Source organism: Hakea prostrata, chromosome 7 (assembly GCF_041222555.1).
Source record: "Hakea prostrata isolate BN-2017 chromosome 7, UWA_Hpros_2, whole genome shotgun sequence".
Classification (NCBI taxonomy): Eukaryota; Viridiplantae; Streptophyta; class Magnoliopsida; order Proteales; family Proteaceae; genus Hakea; species Hakea prostrata.
Genome location: NC_142606.1, coordinates 73610317 through 73630785, shown reverse-complemented (window position 1 = coordinate 73630785; position 20469 = coordinate 73610317). Strand labels below are relative to the sequence as shown.

The following is a 20469-nucleotide window of genomic DNA, read 5'->3' as shown; positions in this document are numbered from 1 at the left end:
TTGGAGCCATCCTGGGAGCGCACTTGAGTTTTTGGCCAGGGTAGGTGCTTCTATTCACATCATAAGGATTCCTAGAAATCCTGTGCTGGATATGGGAGGGTTTACGGATGATCTTCGGTAGGTTCTTGGGAATCTTGGAAAGGTTTGGATAAGATTTGGTTTGACAAAACTAGATGGGTTGATACAAGAAAAGTTTGAAAAGATTTCTTGGGCAATCTTTCTTTCCTCTCCTCTTTCTTCTTTTCTTTCTTTTGTTTCTTTTTCTTTTCTTTCCTTCTTTCTGTTTTCAGATCTGCCGCATGAGGAAGGGGACCAAATGGAAGAAAAAAAGGGGAAAGGGCTGCTGCAAGAGTTAAGGAAGGTGCTGGAAGGCTTTAGAGGAGATTGCAGGGGTGGGAGGGGAAGGGGGTGCTGTCACAGGGTTGGGAGAGGTGAGGGGAAGCTTGTGCAGGATAGGGGAAGGGGCTGTACTTGTTTAGGTTCACATATCTGCTGCTGGAGCTGTTGAATTGGTGCTGGAATTTGATTGTATCCAGGCTGATGCAAGCTTGGAGAAGAAGACTGCTGAAACTGCACATGAAACACTCTTTCCCTAAACCCAGGTCATGGGGCTTTGTTCCCAGACTCCAAGTCTGGTTTAATTCAATACCAAGCTGCTTGTTACATGAAGGTTGGCCTTATTTATAGCAACAATTAAAGAAATCAAAAAGGACTCTTAACTTGAAAACATACTTGACTCAACTTGGGTGGATCCCTATACAACTCAATCAAATAATAACCACCAATAAAAGAAACCACATCCAAAAAGAATCATATATTTAAATAGATCGTATCTGGGACTCACTCAAACTAAAACTCAGATGACTAACTCAATTGAAGAATTAAAATCAGATTTGGGCTCGCAAAAATAAAATAAAAATTACCGGACGAAAATAATCTCAAAAAAGTAAGCAAATGACCAAAACACCCTTCGCAGGGTTCAGCCAGCCTAATAGTTGGGCCAGGTGGGCTTGGGCTTTGCGCCCAATCTGGGTTTTGGGATAGGTGGAGGATTCATGCTTACATCACCCTATGTGACACTCAACTTATCCCTAGCTTGAATCAAACCCTAATTCCTGACAAACACTGGATTTCAAAACCCTAAACTATAGAGTTCAGTTCTGAAATGACAATTACAGCAAGGTGTAAAGCTTGACAACCTCAAACCCTAGACCTATAAGCCTGGCAGAAACCTAATCTAACCTTAACGTAACCCTAGCTCATACCTATTGTTACAAAAACCCTACTCTGAAGGTAATTACAGCCCCAAAAGACTGATGATTCTCAGGGAAGACAATCCTTGACTGAGCTTTGGATCTAGGGCAACATGCAATCAACTAAACCCTCGGTCATGGTTCACATTAGACTGCCACAGGAATGTTGACCACTGAATCAACTTGGGATGTCTCCTCTGAGGAAGCAATGCAAGTTGATTGGTGGAAGGTGGTATGGTTTGTGGATAATATTCCTAAACATTTATTTACAGATTGGAGAAGTCTTAGAGATGCCTTGCCGACAAGAGAAACTTTTTGAAAAGAACCACCTTTGTGCAACCAAGCTGCTGCTTTTGCCAGGCCGGTGTTGAAAGTAGAGACCACCTTTCTTTCATTGTCACTTTAGTTCCTTGGTGTGGTGGGTTACATTCAAAATGTTGACAGATAAGAGGGCAATGTTAAGGATAACTGAAGCTGCTGTTTAGCTGAGGAACCATGTTAAGGCAAAGGATAAAATAGGAGTAAATGTGAAGTTTGCAACTTTTTCTAGGATTTTTGTTCGCGCCTACGCGGATATCCTCCGCGCAGGCGTTGAATAGTGACACATGGCAATAAAAAAATCCAACAGTTTAAAAATGAGGGTAAAATCGGAAACATAATTTCTTGATATTCCAGTTTTTCAAATTTGCATAATAAGTCCTAACTTATCTAATTCACCCAAGAAATCATATTTTATAATTTGGGGGAAAATCACTGTAAACCTAAAATCTCTCATTCCTCACCGGCGACGACGAACGTTCTAGAATCTGAACAGAACTCGACCATTTCCATCGTCTACATTTGGTCTTGGCCTCCCCTTCTTCCTTCACCTCATTTTCGCTCTCTTTCACGTTCATATCTAACACTTCGAAGCTTCCGGAGGCCCACACATTCTATCCCTTCAAATCCCAGTAGTCTTTCGAGACTCCTTCATCTGCTCTCTCTTTCTTGTACTCTTCCTCTCTTTCATATTCTAAACCCACAATTATCAGATTTTGTTGAGTCTTTATCCATCTTTTCATTGTTCTTCCTCTTTTTCTTTTTCATCGCTAATACCTAAAATCGCAAAATGTTCGCAAAAATAAAAAAATTTGTTGCAATTAAGGATTTGATAGACCAAGACAAGGGCGCCAACGAAGATGAAGTGGCTGATGGGTTGCCGGAGATAAAGGCAGAACAGAACAGCTGCTAGGGTTAGGTTTAGGACAAAAAATCTCGTACGAGAGAATGTTGGGCTTGTTTTGTAAATTTAACGTTTTCTAAGAGTTTCTTAAGAAAAGAAAAATATTTTCTAGAGGGGTGTAACTATAATTTAGAAAACTTTTTCAACTTAAAAAGCTCTTTACCAAAAAAAAAAAACACTTAAAAAGCTAGGATATAAAATCTAACCTTTGAATTTTCAAATGACACATGTCACCATTCAACGCCTGCGCGGAGGATATCCACGCAGGCGCGAACAAAAATCCCTTTTTCTAGCTGTTTGGCATCTTTGGACTAAGAAGAATTATCAGTCTTCAGAAATAAAATTAGAAAAAAGGAACAGTTAACAGCAGACATCGAGAATGATGTGAGGGTGAAATTTGCAGCTCTATGCATTACTACTTTACTGGCGAGCGGAATGCCCAAGCTGTTTATATAGCCAAGAAGTGGAATATTCAGGTAGCTTGGGGAAAATAGAATTCCTAAGACCTGCTCTTGGTTCAGGCTGCCTATGAATATGATCTCTTTGCACTGCAATGGAGCATTAATGAATTCAAAAGCTATTTTTGAGGGAGAACACACAAATAATTCAGGCAGTCCTATCATGGCATATGCTAGTAGAGGAGAAGAGCTTTCAGTCTTGGCAATGGTATTACAAGCCACTTTTACAGGGATCCAAATTTGCACCCCAAGCGCATTTGTAGGTTCCCGTCAAATATGATTCTAACAATAATAGATATTCTTAATGGGCCCATCCAAGGGCCATAGAAGTGTCAAGCTACAAAAGGAAGAATACTTCAACTGGCATCAATGCTAAAAGAGAAAGAATTTAGGCATGTGTGTAGAGAACAAAACCAGCCAGCAGATTACATGACAGGGGTGGAGCTGAGCGTGGTGGGATCCTATGCAATTTCCTAAAGAGCAAGATGATCATATTAAGAAGCATGAGGAAGCACATGTATATTACAGATTGTAATTGGGCATATTTTCCTATTTGGGATACTAAGCAGGAGAGAATGCCCTCCTTGTCCGGATTCTCCTAACCCCTCTTACTAAGGGGTTCTAGAAGAATGCTTCTATATACTTCCCTCCTTCACAATACAAATTCTAGTTACAGAGGGACAGCTACACACCTTTATGTTATATTAACTTTTTCATTCTGGCATTCTTATTCATAATTTAGTATGGCTAGTTCAAGCTTAGGATGATTTACAATCCTAATGTTTGAAAAGCTTGATCAATGTTCTATCAGGTGGTCTGATTGTCAGATTTTAGAAGCTAAATCATTAGATTTATATTTCCTAAACTGCTAAAATGCAACTTTTATTTTTCTTTTTTCTTTTTTCTTTTTTATCCTCCTTTTTCAAATTATGCTACAATGTTTTTTTTTTCCCTTTCTTCACTAATCTCCTATCTTTTCAGTATTTTTGTGATTATTTGTCATATCACAGACTGGGTCATCCAACTCCGGTCCAAACAGTAGACTGCTGGCCCACCTCTAAGTCATCTTTCTGGGTCAATAACCAAACAGGGATTTAGGAACAATATGTGAAGCTTCATCTAGTCAACCAAAAACCCAAATTAAACTATGGAATCCCAATGACACAGAAGAATCTTGGATGAAACTTCAAGAAATACTAGGATGAATACCAATACAAATCTAGGAACCAATAAAAAAAAGGAGAAAAAAATGGACCTAAGATCAATATCTAATGATATATCCTGTGAAATGCGTAGAACACCAGGGTTCATTCCAAATATCTAAAAATTCAAGCCAAATTCTTTAGATTGGGGGTTCATTCTGTGTAGAGATTCTGGTTTTCGATAATTAAGAAATTGTTCTAATAAACTTATCAGAACAGCCAACCATTTTGAGCCATGTAACAGCATGATCTGATAATCCTAAATGTCAGATAGACAGGTTATTTTTAAATTAACCACATGAAAAATCTCAAGCTAAATGCATTCACATAACCTCTCATGCATGTTTGTACGCCTTTGTATTTTTTCAGCTATTTATTTATGCCATGCCCCCACCCTATAGTCTTAACTTACTTTGCTACTTGAAAACTCCTTTTGGATGAAAATCAACAGTTGTGCAGCGGACCTTGGGGCCTACCGTCCAAGAAATTAGGCCCTTCCACATGGCTAAAACTTGGATCATTCTAATATGCTTATCAGAACCAGCCCCTTCTGGAAACATTTTCCTCATTAATTACACTAAAACCCAAGATAAGTAAATATTATCTCACATCAAGGGCAGACTGGACCAAATCATATCACACAACGGCATTTTGAATCTTTGATGGCCCAATAATTTGAGCCACCTAGAGAGCTGATTTCAGAAACAAACCAATCAATGAGGCCTAAGCTGAAATGCATAAAATAAGAAGTAGAACACTTCCATGGGATTGAAGTGTGTAAATAGGAAGCAAGGAAATGTCAAACAAGAACTTAAGGTCCTACTTGAGGTATAACAGTGAGAGGTAGAAGATCTTCTGGAGAGAGAGAAAAGGAAGGAGCACTCACTCCATCAATGGGACTATAGAGGTTGTGTTGACTCTTCAGCTGAAAAAAGAGGTAGCATGCATAGGCCACCAACATAATACAACTGCTAAATCTTGAAAGAGACAATTCTGATTTTCCAAAGTGAACTTCTGTGTGAGTGAAATGAAGCACAGCTGGGAACATTATCCCCATGACAGCCATCAGCAGTAATCCTGAGTTCACCATAGCAGCTGCCTGTTGTCAAGACAATCCATTTTTAGTTGTTACTACACTAAACAATTCCAGAGGGAAAACTCAAGGATATGTTCCCATTGGAAGGTGAGTAATCATCAACCTTATTGAAGACTTGAACTTCTTTGTAATGAATAATCCCACCAGTGAAGAAGGCACATCCAAGTACCAATAGCATATTTGACAGTATGGAGCCCAGTAGTGACTGCTGAACAACTCTTATCATTCCATTCTTCAAAGCATACATAGAAATTATCATTTCTGTTGCATTGCCAAATGTAGCGTTTAAAAGACCACCAACTGCAAATTCCAACAGTTAAATTGCATGACCGTCATGAATAAAATTGGGGGTGGGGGGGGGGAACCATGATGTTGCAAGCTAATCATTTTTCTTTTGCATGAGAACTGTCCTATTTCATTAAAAAAAAAAATAATCACATTTAAAAGGGGAAATTTTTCATAGGTCTACAAGGAAAAAACTTCAAAAAACTGGCAGATGTAAAATACATTTTACAATCACAAGATACTAGATTGAAAAGAATTACCAAAGTTCAAATAGTTGAATAAGGAAATCAAAATAGAATTCCTCTCCAACTTCTTAATTTTTTACTTATGACTCTACCTTACTGTCTTTAGATTATTTAGATTTCTTATTTTTAAAATTTTTAACTTTTAATCCCATCCCCACCTGCAACTCTTTTCTTCATTTGCAATCCTACTCCACAATACACATCTGTTGCATCTGTGCCCCCTCATGCCTTCCCACTTTATGTCATTCTCAATCCCTTCCTCCTCTCTATCAGGTTCCACCCACCAAACTAACTCTGCCCCACCCGCCACCTGTTTTGCTACACGTTCTCCAGTACTGAGTACTTGGGTTTAGAACTACGTGCTTTGATCTGACCTGCAACATTTCCACTATTCTACTCCTCTATTCCCCCATCCCAACAACCCCTATTCTATTATATGTGAGATTGATGAGGACATCAGTCAACAGTTTTGAGTCTACCAGCAACGTCGGCGAAGAGACCATCCCACAACAGCATCTATGTGGATGGACAATGAGTTCAGAGGCTATTGGATTGCCAAAGTCATGTGACTCAACAAAAAGCATTGCCCATGGGCAGTTTGATTATTTTCTTTTAAAGTCCTAGTGGATTGGGTATGGTTTGCTATTGATTTTGATTTATTGTGATATGTTTTTGAGTCCTTGTGGGCTAGGCATGGATTATTGTTGGTTCAATTTTGTGTTATTTTGGGTTTGGGCTGACCAATGGGTATACGTAGTCATGGGTTAGTTTTTTTAATTGTATTTTGGGTATCCAATTTTGCCTCTAAATATTAGATATGGGTAGAGAGTTATTTAGGGTTTTCATGGAAATTCAGTTGTAGGGTTGGAATGGACAACCTTTTTTATTTAAGGCCTTGTATTGGTGAATTGATTTGACGACGAATGAATGAGAAAGAAAAAAAAAAAGACTCTTTCTTGCGCAAAAGGACCCTCTCTCTTGTGGCATGAACACCCTTTCTCGTGGTAAGTTCTTTCCTCTTCTCTCTTCTCTTTTTTGCTTGAACAGGTAATCCCTCTGCCTTCTTCTTCTGTCCAGCAATCTTTTACTGCCTTCTTCTCCTTTCTTTCTTTCATCTTTCGTTCTTTATTCTATTTCTTTTTTTTCTAATCCTGTCTGGCAGTCCTCTACTGCTGCTTTCTTTCTTTATTTATTTATTTCTTTCTTTCTTTCTTTCTTTTTCTTTTCTTCTTTCTTCTATCTTTCCTGTAGGGCAGCCTTGCTGAAATTTTTCTTTGTTAATCTTTATTTCCTTTCATTGTGTCGTTTGTTCCTAGTTCCCAACCCAAAGCTCCTTTCCATCTTCCTTTTTCTTTTGTTCTCTCGTACCTATAGTTCTTTTCTGTTTTCCAGCTCCTTTTGTTCCCCTGTCACCCTTTTTTTTTTCCCCCCCATTTTCCAGGCCTTCTGTTTTCCTTGTTAACCATAAATACTTTTTCTATTCCTTTTGTCTTTTTCTAACCATTCTTTTGGAGCCCCATCAGAGCCATCAGGTAATTTTATTTCCTGTATCTTTCATTTATCATTTCCTACCCCAATTCCTTTCTTTTAAGTGTAGGTTCATTAAATTAATTTTCTAAGGTTCTTTGCACTGTTATCTGCTGATTTTTTTGTTAAAATTTAGATCTTGACTAGAACGGCAATTGTTTTTTTTTATTTTTAATAATCTTGCACTCAAATTAGGGTTACAATTCCCTATTTGATTCTTGCTTAGTTATGTTCATTAGTTAGGATTGAAGTTGTTCTTTACTTTGTTAGATTGTTTTGTTGGATTCTACTAGGAGTTCAATTGGAGTTTGTGTTCATGTAAATTTCTAATTCTTGTTACCCAAGTAAGGGTATTTATGTAATAGTGTTCTTTCCACGTTATTATAAATAGAGGGCTTGAGATCACACTGATCACAATAAGTCATTCTACCAACATAGTGTTTTCTCAACATGGCATCAGAGCTTAAGTTCGATTTGGGAAGAGAGACCTACCTTCTTCTTCTGATTTTTTTTAACCCGTCGCAAAACCATCGCAATTCTTCGTTCTACCATTTTTTTCTGGCTGTTCACCAGTTCAGTCTCGGTTTGACAAGGGAAGAATAAGAAGTAAGAACAGGAAAACAGAGAAAAAAAAGAAGAAGAAGAAATTCAATTCAGTTCTCGGTTCGAATAGGGTATTCGGCTCCACCGCTGCCGCTGCTCCTGCAATCGCTGCTTCTGTTGCCGCGGCTTCTGCATCTGCAATAGCCGCTTCTACTACTGCTGCTCCGCTGATCCTGAAACTGCCAGAACTTCTGCAACTTCCGCTGAAAGAGACTCCTGAAGACCAGCAGTTTCAGGAACCTACAGTGAGTTCTTCTATCGTTTTTTTCTCTCTCGTCCTTCGCCTGAAGACCACCTGCTGGCATTTATGTTTTCTGTTTTGATCAGCCCAACCAAAAAGAATAACAAAAAACATAAATAACGATGTTTGAGGGTTCAGTTTGAAAATTTACAAACTTTAAGGGACCTAATTGGAAAATTACAATTTTTAGGGGCCTATTTACAATTTTTCAGGGGTCTATTTGCAAATTTACACATTTTCAAGGACTTAAGTGTAAATTAGCATAGTTTCGGGGCCTAATTGTAAACTCAAATTCTGCAGGGACTAATTCGTAATTTCCAGGGAAAAAAAAAAAAAAAAAAAGGAAAAAAGAAACATGGTGTTTCTTACATGCATTTTTTGAATCGTGGTTTGGCTATTATATTTTGCAACGTTTCAGTTGAAGGGTGACGACTAAAGAACTGCAGCCAATTTTTTTCAACATGGCAATCACCGATGGTACTACTACTCCCACTGGCTCCGCACATTATCCCACTCTTCATCCTCTTTCAGTAAGATTTGATGGAACAAATTATTTGATCTGATTTCGATCTGCTTACTTGACTATTGCCGGAAGAGGACTTATTGTACACATTACGGGCACCACTATCGAACCTACAACCACAGGTGTTTCACAGGATAAATGGATCTCGAATGACTCTTTTATTATGTCATTCCTTTTGATTTCCATGAGTCCAAATATTGCCCGTGGATAAATATTACTTGATACTGCAGCCCAAATTTGGAAGGCTACTACTGAAACATATGGACAGTTGGGGAATGATGCACAGGTTTATGAGCTACGAAAGAAGCTTCATAAGACTACCCAAAAAGAACTGACTATGGCCCAATATTATGCAAAGTTACGATCTCTTTGGCAGGAGTTGGATCATTATGGGGATTATCACCCCACTAATCCAGATGATGTGACTACTTATAGGAAACACATTGATAAGATTCGGGTATATGACTTCTTGGCAGGTTTGAATGTGGAGTATGATCAGATCAGAGTACAAGTATTAAGTCGTTCTCCCTTTCCTACACTTGAACAGTCTTATGCCCTTGTTCAATGTGAGGAAAGTCGTTGATTAGCCATGTTTTATGCTTCTACTGTGGAGAAATCAGCTTTACAATCTATTAGCACTAAATCTGATTCGATAAAGGAGATTGTCAAGTGTGAGTACTGTCACAAACCATATCATACCAAGGCAAATTGTTGGAAGCTCCATGGGAAGCTTGCTGATTTTGAGCACAAAAGAGCACAAAGAAGGGGAAAACTGAAAGGTAATCTTTCTGAGACAGTTTCCACAACACCCTCTGTAGACATTGGTTTTTCACAGGAGGAGTTAGCTACTCTGCGACGTATTCTGCAGTCTTCTACTGTCGGTACAGCCTCTACTACTGCTTCCTCCACTACCCATACCAATTCCTATTTTGCTACTTCAGGTAAAACTTTTATAAGCTATCATGTTTCTTCGGTTCTTGCTCCCTAGATCATTGATATAGGAGCCACCGATCAAATGACAGGTTTCATCCTCTTTTTCTTACATTATGCTCCAACCTCCGGAAAAGATAAAGTTCGTATTGCAGATGACTCTTATTCTTCCATTGCTGAAAAGGGACCATTCAGCATTCTCCAACACTTTCTCTCTCTAAAGTTTTACATGTTCCCTCTTTCTCTACTAACTTGCTCTCTATCAGTAGTCTTACACATGCCTTGAATTATAAAGTGACTTTTTTCCCATCTTATTGTGTCTTTCAGGATCTGGTAACGGGGAAGGAGATTGGACGTGGTAAACTAGACAATGGACTTTATCTATTGGAGCCAATTGGAGGATCTACTTCTGCTCTTCCTGCATCTCCTAATCAGGTTCATTCGGTAATATCAGACCTTCAACAGTGGCACCATAGGCTAGGTCACCCCCCTCTAGGAACTCTTAAGAAAGTGTTTCCCGATTTAGTTTCTTCTTGTAGAAAGGATGATTTTTTTTTAAGCCTTCATTTTTGCTATGCAAACTCATTCTACTTATTTACCTTCTCTTCATAATAGAAAAACTATTCCTTTTATGCACATTCATACTGATGTGTGGGGTCCTTGCCGACGTGTGTCTATTACTGGCCGTAGATACTTTGTAACTTTTATTGATTGTCACTCTCGTTCTACATGGATTATCTTTTAAAACAAAAAATGAAGTTTTCTGATGTTTTCGTGATTTTCATAATATGATTAAAACTTAGTTCAATGCCACTGTGAAGATGCTTCGCAGTGACAATGGCACGGCGTATATTGATGGTGAATTTCAGAGATATCTCTCTGACTCTGTCATAATACACCAGACCAGTTGTGTTGATACCGCTGCTCAAAATGGGGTTGCTAAAAGGAATAATCGGAATCTTTTAGAGATAGCCCATTCACTTATGATTGCTATGAATGTCCCTGACCAATACTGGGGTAATGTTATACTCACTGCATCTTACCTTATGAATAGGATACCCAGTAGGATACTTGGTTTTAAATGTCCAAATGAGCTTCTACAGGGAACCTCTTCTTTTCTTATTCCCCAAAAGGTTTTTGGATGTGTTTGTTATGCCAGAATCACAGTCCATCAAAGTAAGCTGGCTCACCGAGGCCTACACTGCATTTTTCTAGGATATTCTACTACACAAAAAGGGTACAAATGCTATCATCCTCTTTCCAGGAAAACCATTGCCTCTATGGATGTCATTTTTAATGAATCTTGCCCTTACTATATACCTCTCCAGGGGGAGAGTCCTAGAGGAAATGTGCTATTTCCAACTCTAGACCTTTCTATCACACCACCACAACACAACTCAGGAGTTCAAGAATTGTTTCTTGACCAGGAGGAGATTTCAGCCAGTATATACGAGGACTCTAATTCCCCTCCTCCATTTTCTGAACCATGTGAAGAATCTGGTCAGGGGGAGACCACTCCTATAAGGCACACTATTGAGGTCTTTCAAAATAAGATTGACCAAAATAAGGAGGTGCAGACTTATCAGAGGAAGAATTACAACCGGCTAAAGCAGGTGGAGAAAGGTGACACATTACCACTTCAGTCTCCTGCTCCAGAATCAGATTCTGCTGTTTCCCTTGAGATATCTTCTTTTGATCTTCCGATTGATGTTAGAAAAGGAGTCAGATCTTGTACTCAGCATCCCATAGCTAAATATTCTCTTATGACTCATTGTCTGACTCTTACCGTGCTTTTATATCCTCTCTATCATCTATATATGTTCCAAAAAGTAGGCAGGAAGCCTATGCTAATAAGAGATGGAAGGCAGCTATGGTAGAGGAAATGTAAGCAATGAAGAAAAATGATACTTGGGTGCTGGTTACATTTCCTCTAGGAAAAAAATCAATGGGCTGCAAATGGGTGTTTTTGGTTAAACAAAATATGGATGGATCAGTCAACTAATTGAAGACTAGACTAGTTGCAAAGGGGTTTACCCAAACCTATGGGATTGATTATCAAGAAACTTTTGCCCCTGTTGCGAAACTGAACACTATCAGAGTTTTGTCGTCTGTAGCCGTGAACAAAGACTAGAACTTGCACCAACTAGACGTAAAGAATGCCTTCTTACATGGGGAGTTAGAGGAAGAAGTCTATATGGAAATCCCATATGGTTTCTCCGATGACAATACTGCAAGGAAAGTTTGTCGGTTGAAGAGGTCAATTTATGGGTTAACACAGTCTCCTAGATGCAGGTTTGGACGCCTCCTGAAGGCAATGACTTTTATTGGGTACAAGCAAAGCAATGCTGATCATACACTATTTGTCAAGAAGTTAGGTACTAACATCATACTTCTCATCGTTTATGTAGACAATATTGTCATCACAGGGAATGATGGTGAAGAAATTCAAAGGTTGAAGAACTTTCTTGGTAGAGAGTTTGAAATTATAGATCTAGGGAAGTTACATTACTTTTTAGGGATTGAGGTGGATCGATCAAAGAAGGGCATATTCCTATCCCAAAGAAAGTATGTCCTAGACTTATTATCAAAAGAGGGAATGTTGGGGTGTAAAGTAGTTGATACCCTTATTGAAGCTGGAGCTAAACTTAAAGAAAAAGAGGGAGAACCAGTGGACAAAGGAAGATACCAAAGGCTAGTTGGGAAGCTTATTTTCTTGTCCCACACCAAGCCAGACATCGCTTATGCCGTGGGGATAGTGAGCCAATTCATGCATGATCCATATTTATCTCATATGAAGGTTGTTACCAAAATACTACAATATTTGAAGGGAACTTTTGGAAAAGAAATACTTTTGTCACCCACTGATAATCTAAGAGTAGCAGCATACACTGATGCTGACTGGGCGGGATCTCCATACTGAAAGTCAATTTCAGGTTACTGTACCTTTGTTGGAGGTAATCCAGTTACTTGGAGAAGTAAGAAACAAAATGTGGTAGCTTTATCTAGTACTAAAGCTGAATATAAAGCTATGATTCGTGGAGTTTGTGAGCTACTGTGGTTGAAAGGCTTGCTACAAGATATTGGAGTCCAAGTTCCAAACCCTATGATGTTATATTGTGACAACAAGGCTGCTATTAGTATTGCTAATAATCCTGTACAACATGATTGAACTAAGCACATTGAAATTGACAGGTTTTTTGTCAAAGGAAAGCTAGAACAAGGGCTTATCTGCATGCCTTTTGTGAGGTCTAGAGACCAAGTGGCAGATGTTTTCACTAAGGGTTTGAAAGAAGGAGATTTCTTTCCTATTGTAGGCAAGTTGGGCATGACTAATATATATGCCTCAACTTGAGGGGGAGTGTTGGTTGAGTTCTACTAGGAGTCCAACTCTATTAAAGTTTTTATTCATGTAAATTTCTATTTCTCGTTACCCAAGTAAGGGTATTTAAGTAATAGTGTACTTTCCACTTAATTATAAATAGAGGGCTTGAAATCACACTGATCACAATAAGCCATTCTACCAACATAGTGTTTTCTCAACATGTTTAATTTGCATGTTTAATCAGATTAGGACTGCTGCAATTTTTATTTTTTTATTACCCATGGAAGAAAATTTGACCAAAATTTTGATCGGAATGTCTGCAAAATCATAGATCGAAACGAAATACAGTAGTAGGAATACGAAATGTATTATATTATGTTGTATCGACAAAAAAATTGATCGATACGACACAATATTTCGGTCAATATCGTATCGACTTGAAATGACACTAGCCTAGTTATAAAAATGACTCTTTTCGACTAATATCGACCTATCATCATTTTGACACTTTTTCGAGTGATATCGCCTCTGAGATTTTGACCATATTTTGAACTTTTCTTTATTTCTCTTGCTTTCATCCCTCTTTTCACCTAATTTCTACAACTCCATTTCATTCAAACACTAGATTTGCTCCTCCATTTGTGGATTTTCTCAAATCTTGCAAGGTGAGCAACCAACTTCCTCATTTTTTTATTTTTGTTTTGTTTGTGCCTTAAATCTTTTTGGATTGCTTCCAAATCTAAGTATGTTTACTTTAAACTGTTGATCTATGAATTTGTGGTCTCAAAATTATTATTTTTTTCTTCCTACTCTTTTTTATTTTCTATTAATAAAAATTATTTTGTAAATTATGTATATTGCTAAAAATGTAAATGTATAGTTGTATCTTGTATGAGCTTCAAATTATTGTATGTGAGAGTTGAGACACCATATTGCTGTGATGGTGTTGAAACAATTATCTATTTTTACTATATATTTAAATATTAACAAAAAAACTAATTAATATTAATACTATAAAATAATATATATTTAAATATTAAATAAACTAATTAATTTATGTTTTAAATTTAAAAATAGGAGGTTATTATTAGAACTTTAGAAGCATGTATGTAATTTATGGAGCATATTGTGGAGCTTTTCAAGATAAGGAATGACGACTAATAGCTTTTCAAGATAGTGGAGCCTTATGGTTATGAAGCTTATGGTGTCCCTCCCACTTTCACATATGAGAGTCATCCACTAGAACCTTATTGTCAGTATGGACCTTATGTTGACAACTAGGTTGTTCATTCATTTGTTGAGCAGATCTTCCACTCTATACCACAGCCACCACCAGCTTTTCCATATGTAGTTGAGCCAGTTCCTTATCCGGAGATTCAGAACTTCCCACCATCATGAAATCTTAGGCATATGGATGAGACCACATATAAAGCTGCAATTGCCGACTACGTCCACAACTATATGGGACAAACATCATGGGACTTGTATTGTCATTTGTATGGGGTGCAAACGGAAGAGGGGGACATGGAATAGAGTAGACTTGTAATTGGTAACATTCTCACTTCTTCTTATGCGTAGTATATACTTGGATGTTACATTTTCAATGGTTTTTTTTTTGTAAACTAGTAGTTCTATAGTGTTTATTATACTTGAAATAGGAAATATGCAAGAATCCAAATCATTTTGAGCCCATATGAGGCCCAAAATTGAAGTTCCAATTTCCAGAAGAAAAAAAAAAGTCTCGAGTTTCGACCCGACCGAAACATTGAAATTTCAGCATTTTGCAAGGTCAAAATTCTTGTTTCGGTTGAAGTTTCTTTCTTCTTATTACCTACCATGAATAGTTACCTAGCCTAAAGGTCCAGTAACCAGCCTTGTAAGCCCCCTAGTTTGTGGAGTTCCCCCAACATCAAAGATCATCTATACCTTTCAAACACAAAATTCATCTGAAAATTGTTGTTAAGATGAAACCGATCCAACCCCCCCCCTTCTTCTCACACAAAGTAGAAAATGTATATCAAACAAAGTCTAGAAGGGAAAACTCTAGCTAGAGGGGCAGTGTTGAGAATTACAGCAACCTTGGTACACAAGTTGAACAAGTTTCTATTTTGGATTAGCAACCTTAGTGCACAAGTTTTGGAGAATCAAAGTTTCCATTTCTACTTAGTTTCTATTTTGCAGATTGTTACTAATTTTCATACTTTCTATTTCTGGACAGAATCTATGTCAATTAATTTCCCCCTAGGATAGTTTCGTTTTTAGTAGATTTTGGGAGATTCCATGCAATATGTAATTTCCTTTTTGCCGTAACTCAGTTTAGGTAAGTTTTCCTAACTGAGATTTGATTTTACATTATAAATAAAAAACCAAGGGAGAGCCAACACATATGGAAGCTCTCTCCTTCTTCTCTCCTTCTCCTCCTCCTTCAATCTTCTTCTATTCATCTTCTATTCTTCTTCTTTCTAAATTTCCTTTCAGTCCATACGCTGATTACAGGTGCAGAAATTCTAACAGCTGCTATAATTTTCAACATTTGTGAAATGTGAAAACCTCAAAACCAAGCACCAGTATATATAATATCAATCACATGAGTCCTGCAGGAAATACAAGGAAAAACCAGTTAAAATAAAGCAACAAGCCCTCTCTAGTGCTAACCTTGAAATCTATTTACAACACTTTTTGCCCCTTTTGCCTCATATTTCTAATTTGAACACTATGTAACTAATTTATCATCCTATTTAATAGGAATCAGTATGAACGAAAAATAGAAGATTAAATAACCTAATTTATCTCTTCAAAGACAGGGATAGGCTTCCTTACCAAGCTGTTGAAAAACCGATTGTGGTAGAATGGCTTATTGATCAATGTGATCTCAACCCTCTATTTATAATTAAGTGGAAAGTACACTATTACATAAATATCCTTACTTGGGTAACAAGAAATAGAAATTTACATGAATAAAAACTCTAATAGAGTTGGACTCCAAGTAGAACTCAACCAACACTCCCCCTCAAGTTGAGGCATAAATATTAGTCATGCCCAACTTGCCTACAATAGGAAAGAAATCTCCTTCTTTCAAACCCTTAGTGAAAACATCTGCCACTTGGTCTCTAGACCTCACAAAAGGCATGTAGATAAGCCCTTGTTCTAGCTTTCCTTTGACAAAAAACCTGTCAATTTCAATGTGCTTAGTTCGATCATGTTGTACAGGATTATTAGCAATACTAATAGCAGCCTTGTTGTCACAATATAACATCATAGGGTTTGGAACTTGGACTCCAATATCTTGTAGCAAGCCTTTCAACCACAGTAGCTCACAAACTCCATGAATCATAGCTTTATATTCAGCTTCAGTACTAGATAAAGCTACCACATTTTGTTTCTTACTTCTCCAAGTAACTAGATTACCTCCAACAAAGGTACAGTGAACTTGAAATTGACTTCCGTATGAAGATCCCGCCCAATTAGCATCAGTGTATACTACTACTCTTAGATTATCAGTGGGTGACAAAAGTATTCCTTTTCTAGAAGTTCCCTTCAAATATTGTAGTATTCTGGTAACAGCCTTCATATAAGATAAATATGGATCATGCATGAATTGACTCACTGTCCCCACCGCATAAGCGATGTCTGGCCTGGTGTGGGACAAGAAAATAAGCTTCCCAACTAACCTTTGGTATCTTCCTTTGTCCACTGGTTCTCCTTCTTTTTCTTTAAGTTTAGCTCCAGCTTCAATAAGGGTATCAACTACTTTACACCCCAACATTTCCACTTTTGATAATAAGTCTAGGACATACTTTCTTTGGGATAGGAATATGCCCTTCTTTGATCGAGCCACCTCAATCCCTAAGAAGTATTATAACTTCCCTAGATCTATAATCTCAAACTCTCTGCCAAGAAAGTTCTTCAACCTTTGAATTTCTTCTCCATCATTCCCTATGATGACAATATCGTCTACATAAACAATGAGAAGTGTGATATTAGTACCTAACTTCTTGATAAATAGTGTATGATCAGCATTGCTTTGCTTGTACCCAATAGAAGTCATTGCCTTCAGAGGCGTCCAAACCAAGCATCTAAGAGACTGTTTTAACCCATAAATTGACCTCTTCAACCGACAAACTTTCCTTGAAGTATTGTCATCGGAGAAACCATGTGGGATTTCCATATAGACTTCTTCCTCTAACTCCCCATGTAAGAAGGCATTCTTTACATCTAATTAGTGCAAGTTCTAGTCTTTGTTCACGGCTACAGACAACAAAGTTCTGACAGTGTTCAGTTTCGCAACAGGGGCAAAAGTTTCTTGATAATCAATCCCATAGGTTTGGGTAAACCCCTTTGCAACTTGTCTAGCATTCAACTTGTTGACTGATCCATCCATATTTTGTTTAACCACAAACACCCATTTGCAACCCACTGGTTTTTTTCCTGAAGGAAGTGTAACCAGCACCCAAGTATCATTTTTCTTCATTGCCTGCATTTCCTCTACCATAGCATTTGTACCCTTTCTGAGTAACAGAATACCCTAGAAAAATGCAGTGTAAGCCACGGGGAGCCAGCTTACTTTGATGGGCTATGATTCTAGCATAACAAACACATCTAAAAACCTTTGGGGTAATAAGAAAATAAGAGGTTCCCTAGAGAAGCTCATTAGGACATCTAAAATCAAGTATCCTACTGGGCATCCTATTCATAAGGTAAGAGGCAATGAATATAGCATCACTCCAGTATTGGTCAGGGACATTCGTAGCAATCATAAGTGAATGGGCTATCTTTAAAAAAATGCAGATTCTTCCTTTCGGCAACCCCATTTTGGGCAGCAATATCAACACAACTGGTCGGGTGTATTATGCTAGAGTCAGAAAAATATCACTGAAATTCACCATCAATTTACTCTATGCCATTGCCACTGCGAAGGATCTTCACAATGGTATTGAACTGAGTCTTAATCATATTATGAAAATCACGAAAACATCGAAAAACCTCAGTTTTTTGTTTTAAAAGATAAATCCATGTAGAACGAGAGTGACAATCAATAAAAGTAACAAAGTATCTACGGCCAATAATAGACACACGTCGGTAAGGGCCCCACACATCAGTATGAATAAGTCCAAAAGGAATAGATTTTCTATTATGAAGAGAAGGTAAATAAGTATAACGAGTCTACTTTGCAAAAATGCAGGCCTCACAAAAAAATTCATCCGTTTTACAAGAAGAAACTAAATCGGGAAATACTTTCTTAAGAGTTCCTAAAGGGGGGTGACCTAGCCTACGGTGCCACTTCTGAAAGCTTTGATATTACCGAATGGACCTAATTAGGGGATGTAGTTAAAGTAGAAGTAAATCCTCCAATTGGCTCTAATAAATAAAGTCCATTGTCTAGTTTACCACGTCCAATCTCCTTCCCCGTTCCCAGATCCTGAAAGACACAATAAGATGGGAAAAAAGTCACTTTATAATTCAAGGCATGTGTAAGACTACTGATAGAGAGCAAGTTAGTAGAGAAAGAGGGAACATGTAAAACTTTAGACAGAGAAAGTGTTGGAGAAAGTTGAATGGTCCCTTTTCCAGCAATGGAAGAATAGGAGCCATCAGCAATTCAAACTTGATTTTTTCTGGAAGTTGGAGCATAATGTGAATTAGAGGAGGAACCTGTTATATGATCTGTGGCTCATGTATCAATGATCTAGGGAGCAAAACTGAAGAAACATGATAGCCTATAAAAGTTTTACCTGAAGTAACAAGATAGGAATTGGTATGGGTAGTGGAGGAAGCAGTAGTAGAGGCTGTACAGACAGTAGAAGACTGCAGAATACGTCGCAGAGTAGCTAACTCCTCCTGTGAAAAACCAATGTCTGCAGAGGGTGTTGTGGAAACTGTCTCAAAAAGATTAGCTTTCAGTTTTCCCCTTCTTTGTGCTCTTTTGTGCTCAAAATCAACAAGCTTCCCATAGAGCTTCCAACAATTTGCCTTGGTATGATATGGTTTGTGACAGTACTCACACTTGACAATCTCCTTTATCGAATCAAATTTAGTGCTAATAGACCGTAAAGCTGATTTCTCCACAGTAGGAGCATAAAGCATGGCTAATCGACGACTTTCCTCACACTGAACAAGGGCATAAGACTGTTCGAGTGTAGGAAAGGGAGAATGACTTAATACTTGCACTTTGATCTGATCATACTCCACATTCAAACCTGCCAAGAAGTCATATACCCGAATCTTATCAATGTGTTTCCTATAAGTAGTCACATTATCTGGATTAGTGGGGTGATAATCCCCATAATGATCCAACTCCTGCCAAAGAGATCGTAACTTTGCATAATATTGGGCCATAGTCAGTTCTTTTTGGGTAGTCTTATGAAGCTTCTTTCATAGCTCATAAACCTGTGCATCATTCCCCAACTGTCCATATGTTTCAATAGTAGCCTTCCAGATTTGGGCTGCAGTATCAAGTAATATTTATCCACGGGCAATATTTGGACTCATGGAATTTAAAATGAATGACATAATAAAAGAGTCATTCGAGATCCATTTATCCTGTGAAACACTTGTGGTTGTAGGTTCGATAGTGGTGCCCGTAATGTGTACAACAAGTCCTCTTCCAGCAATAGTCAAGTAAGCAAATCGAAACCAGATCAAATAATTTGTTCCATCAAATCTTACTGAAAGAGGATGAAGAGTGGGATAATGTGCGGTGCCAGTGGGAGCAGTAGTACCATCGGTGATTGCCATGTTGAAAAAAATTGGCTGCAGTTCTTTAGTCGTCACCCTTCAACTGGTTCGGTTCAAGGCAGGAGCAGCGGCGGAAATAGGAGGAAGAGCAGCAACACTGCAGCAAGGCAGGAGTAGCGGTAATGCAGCAAGGCAGGAGCAGCGGCAGTGCAGCAAGGCAGGAGCAGCTTCTTCTCTTCTGCTTTCCTCTTTTTTCTTGTTACTGTTCTTCCCGAATCGGCTCGAGGCGGTAATGAAAATACTGCCAGCAGCAACAAGTTTAACAGCGGTGAGGTTTGCGATGCATCAGCGACAACCAGCGGTAAGTTTTGCAATGCAGCAGCGACAAGTTTAGCAGCGGTAAGGTTTGCGATGCGGCAAGCAGCGACAAGCAACGGCGGTGGTGGATCTCTTCTTCTCTCTCTTCTCTTCTTCTTTCCGTCTGATTTTGTTTTTCCTAATCGTCTCGAGGCTCTGATGCCATGTTAAAAAAACCGATTGTGGTATAATGGCTTATTGATCAATGTGATCTCAAGCCCTCTATTTATAATTAAGTGGGAAGTACACTATTACATAAATACCCTTACTTGGATAACAAGAAATAGAAATTTACATGAATAAAAACTCTAATAGAGTTGAACTCCTAGTAGAACTCAACCAGCACAAGCCACACACCCTTGCTTGTCCCTAAACCAATTCACATTCTGTCTCTATTATCTGTGTCATCACATCTCACACTATACATCTACCACTAAGTTTCTCAAAATATTTTCTAACAGCTGTGATGAGAATCCTGGATTCACTCCTCCAGTAGTCCTATTAATGTAGCCTCAATTGAATGAAGGCCA

At 38.2% G+C, this 20469-nt stretch overlaps 1 protein-coding gene across 3 annotated transcripts in view; it reads right to left on the bottom strand.

The window, feature by feature from the left end:
• LOC149012048 (vacuolar cation/proton exchanger 3-like) overlaps positions 1-20469 on the bottom strand; it is a 122900-nt gene that overhangs the window by 84409 nt on the left and 18022 nt on the right. For all 3 annotated transcript variants that reach the window (XM_089160921.1, XM_089160922.1, XM_089160920.1), the window contains exons 5-6: positions 5335-5531; positions 5022-5234 (exon numbers count right to left, since the gene is read on the bottom strand). In XM_089160921.1, the coding sequence (XP_089017047.1) occupies positions 5022-5234; positions 5335-5531 (410 nt within the window). The remainder of the gene's footprint in view (positions 1-5021; positions 5235-5334; positions 5532-20469) is intronic.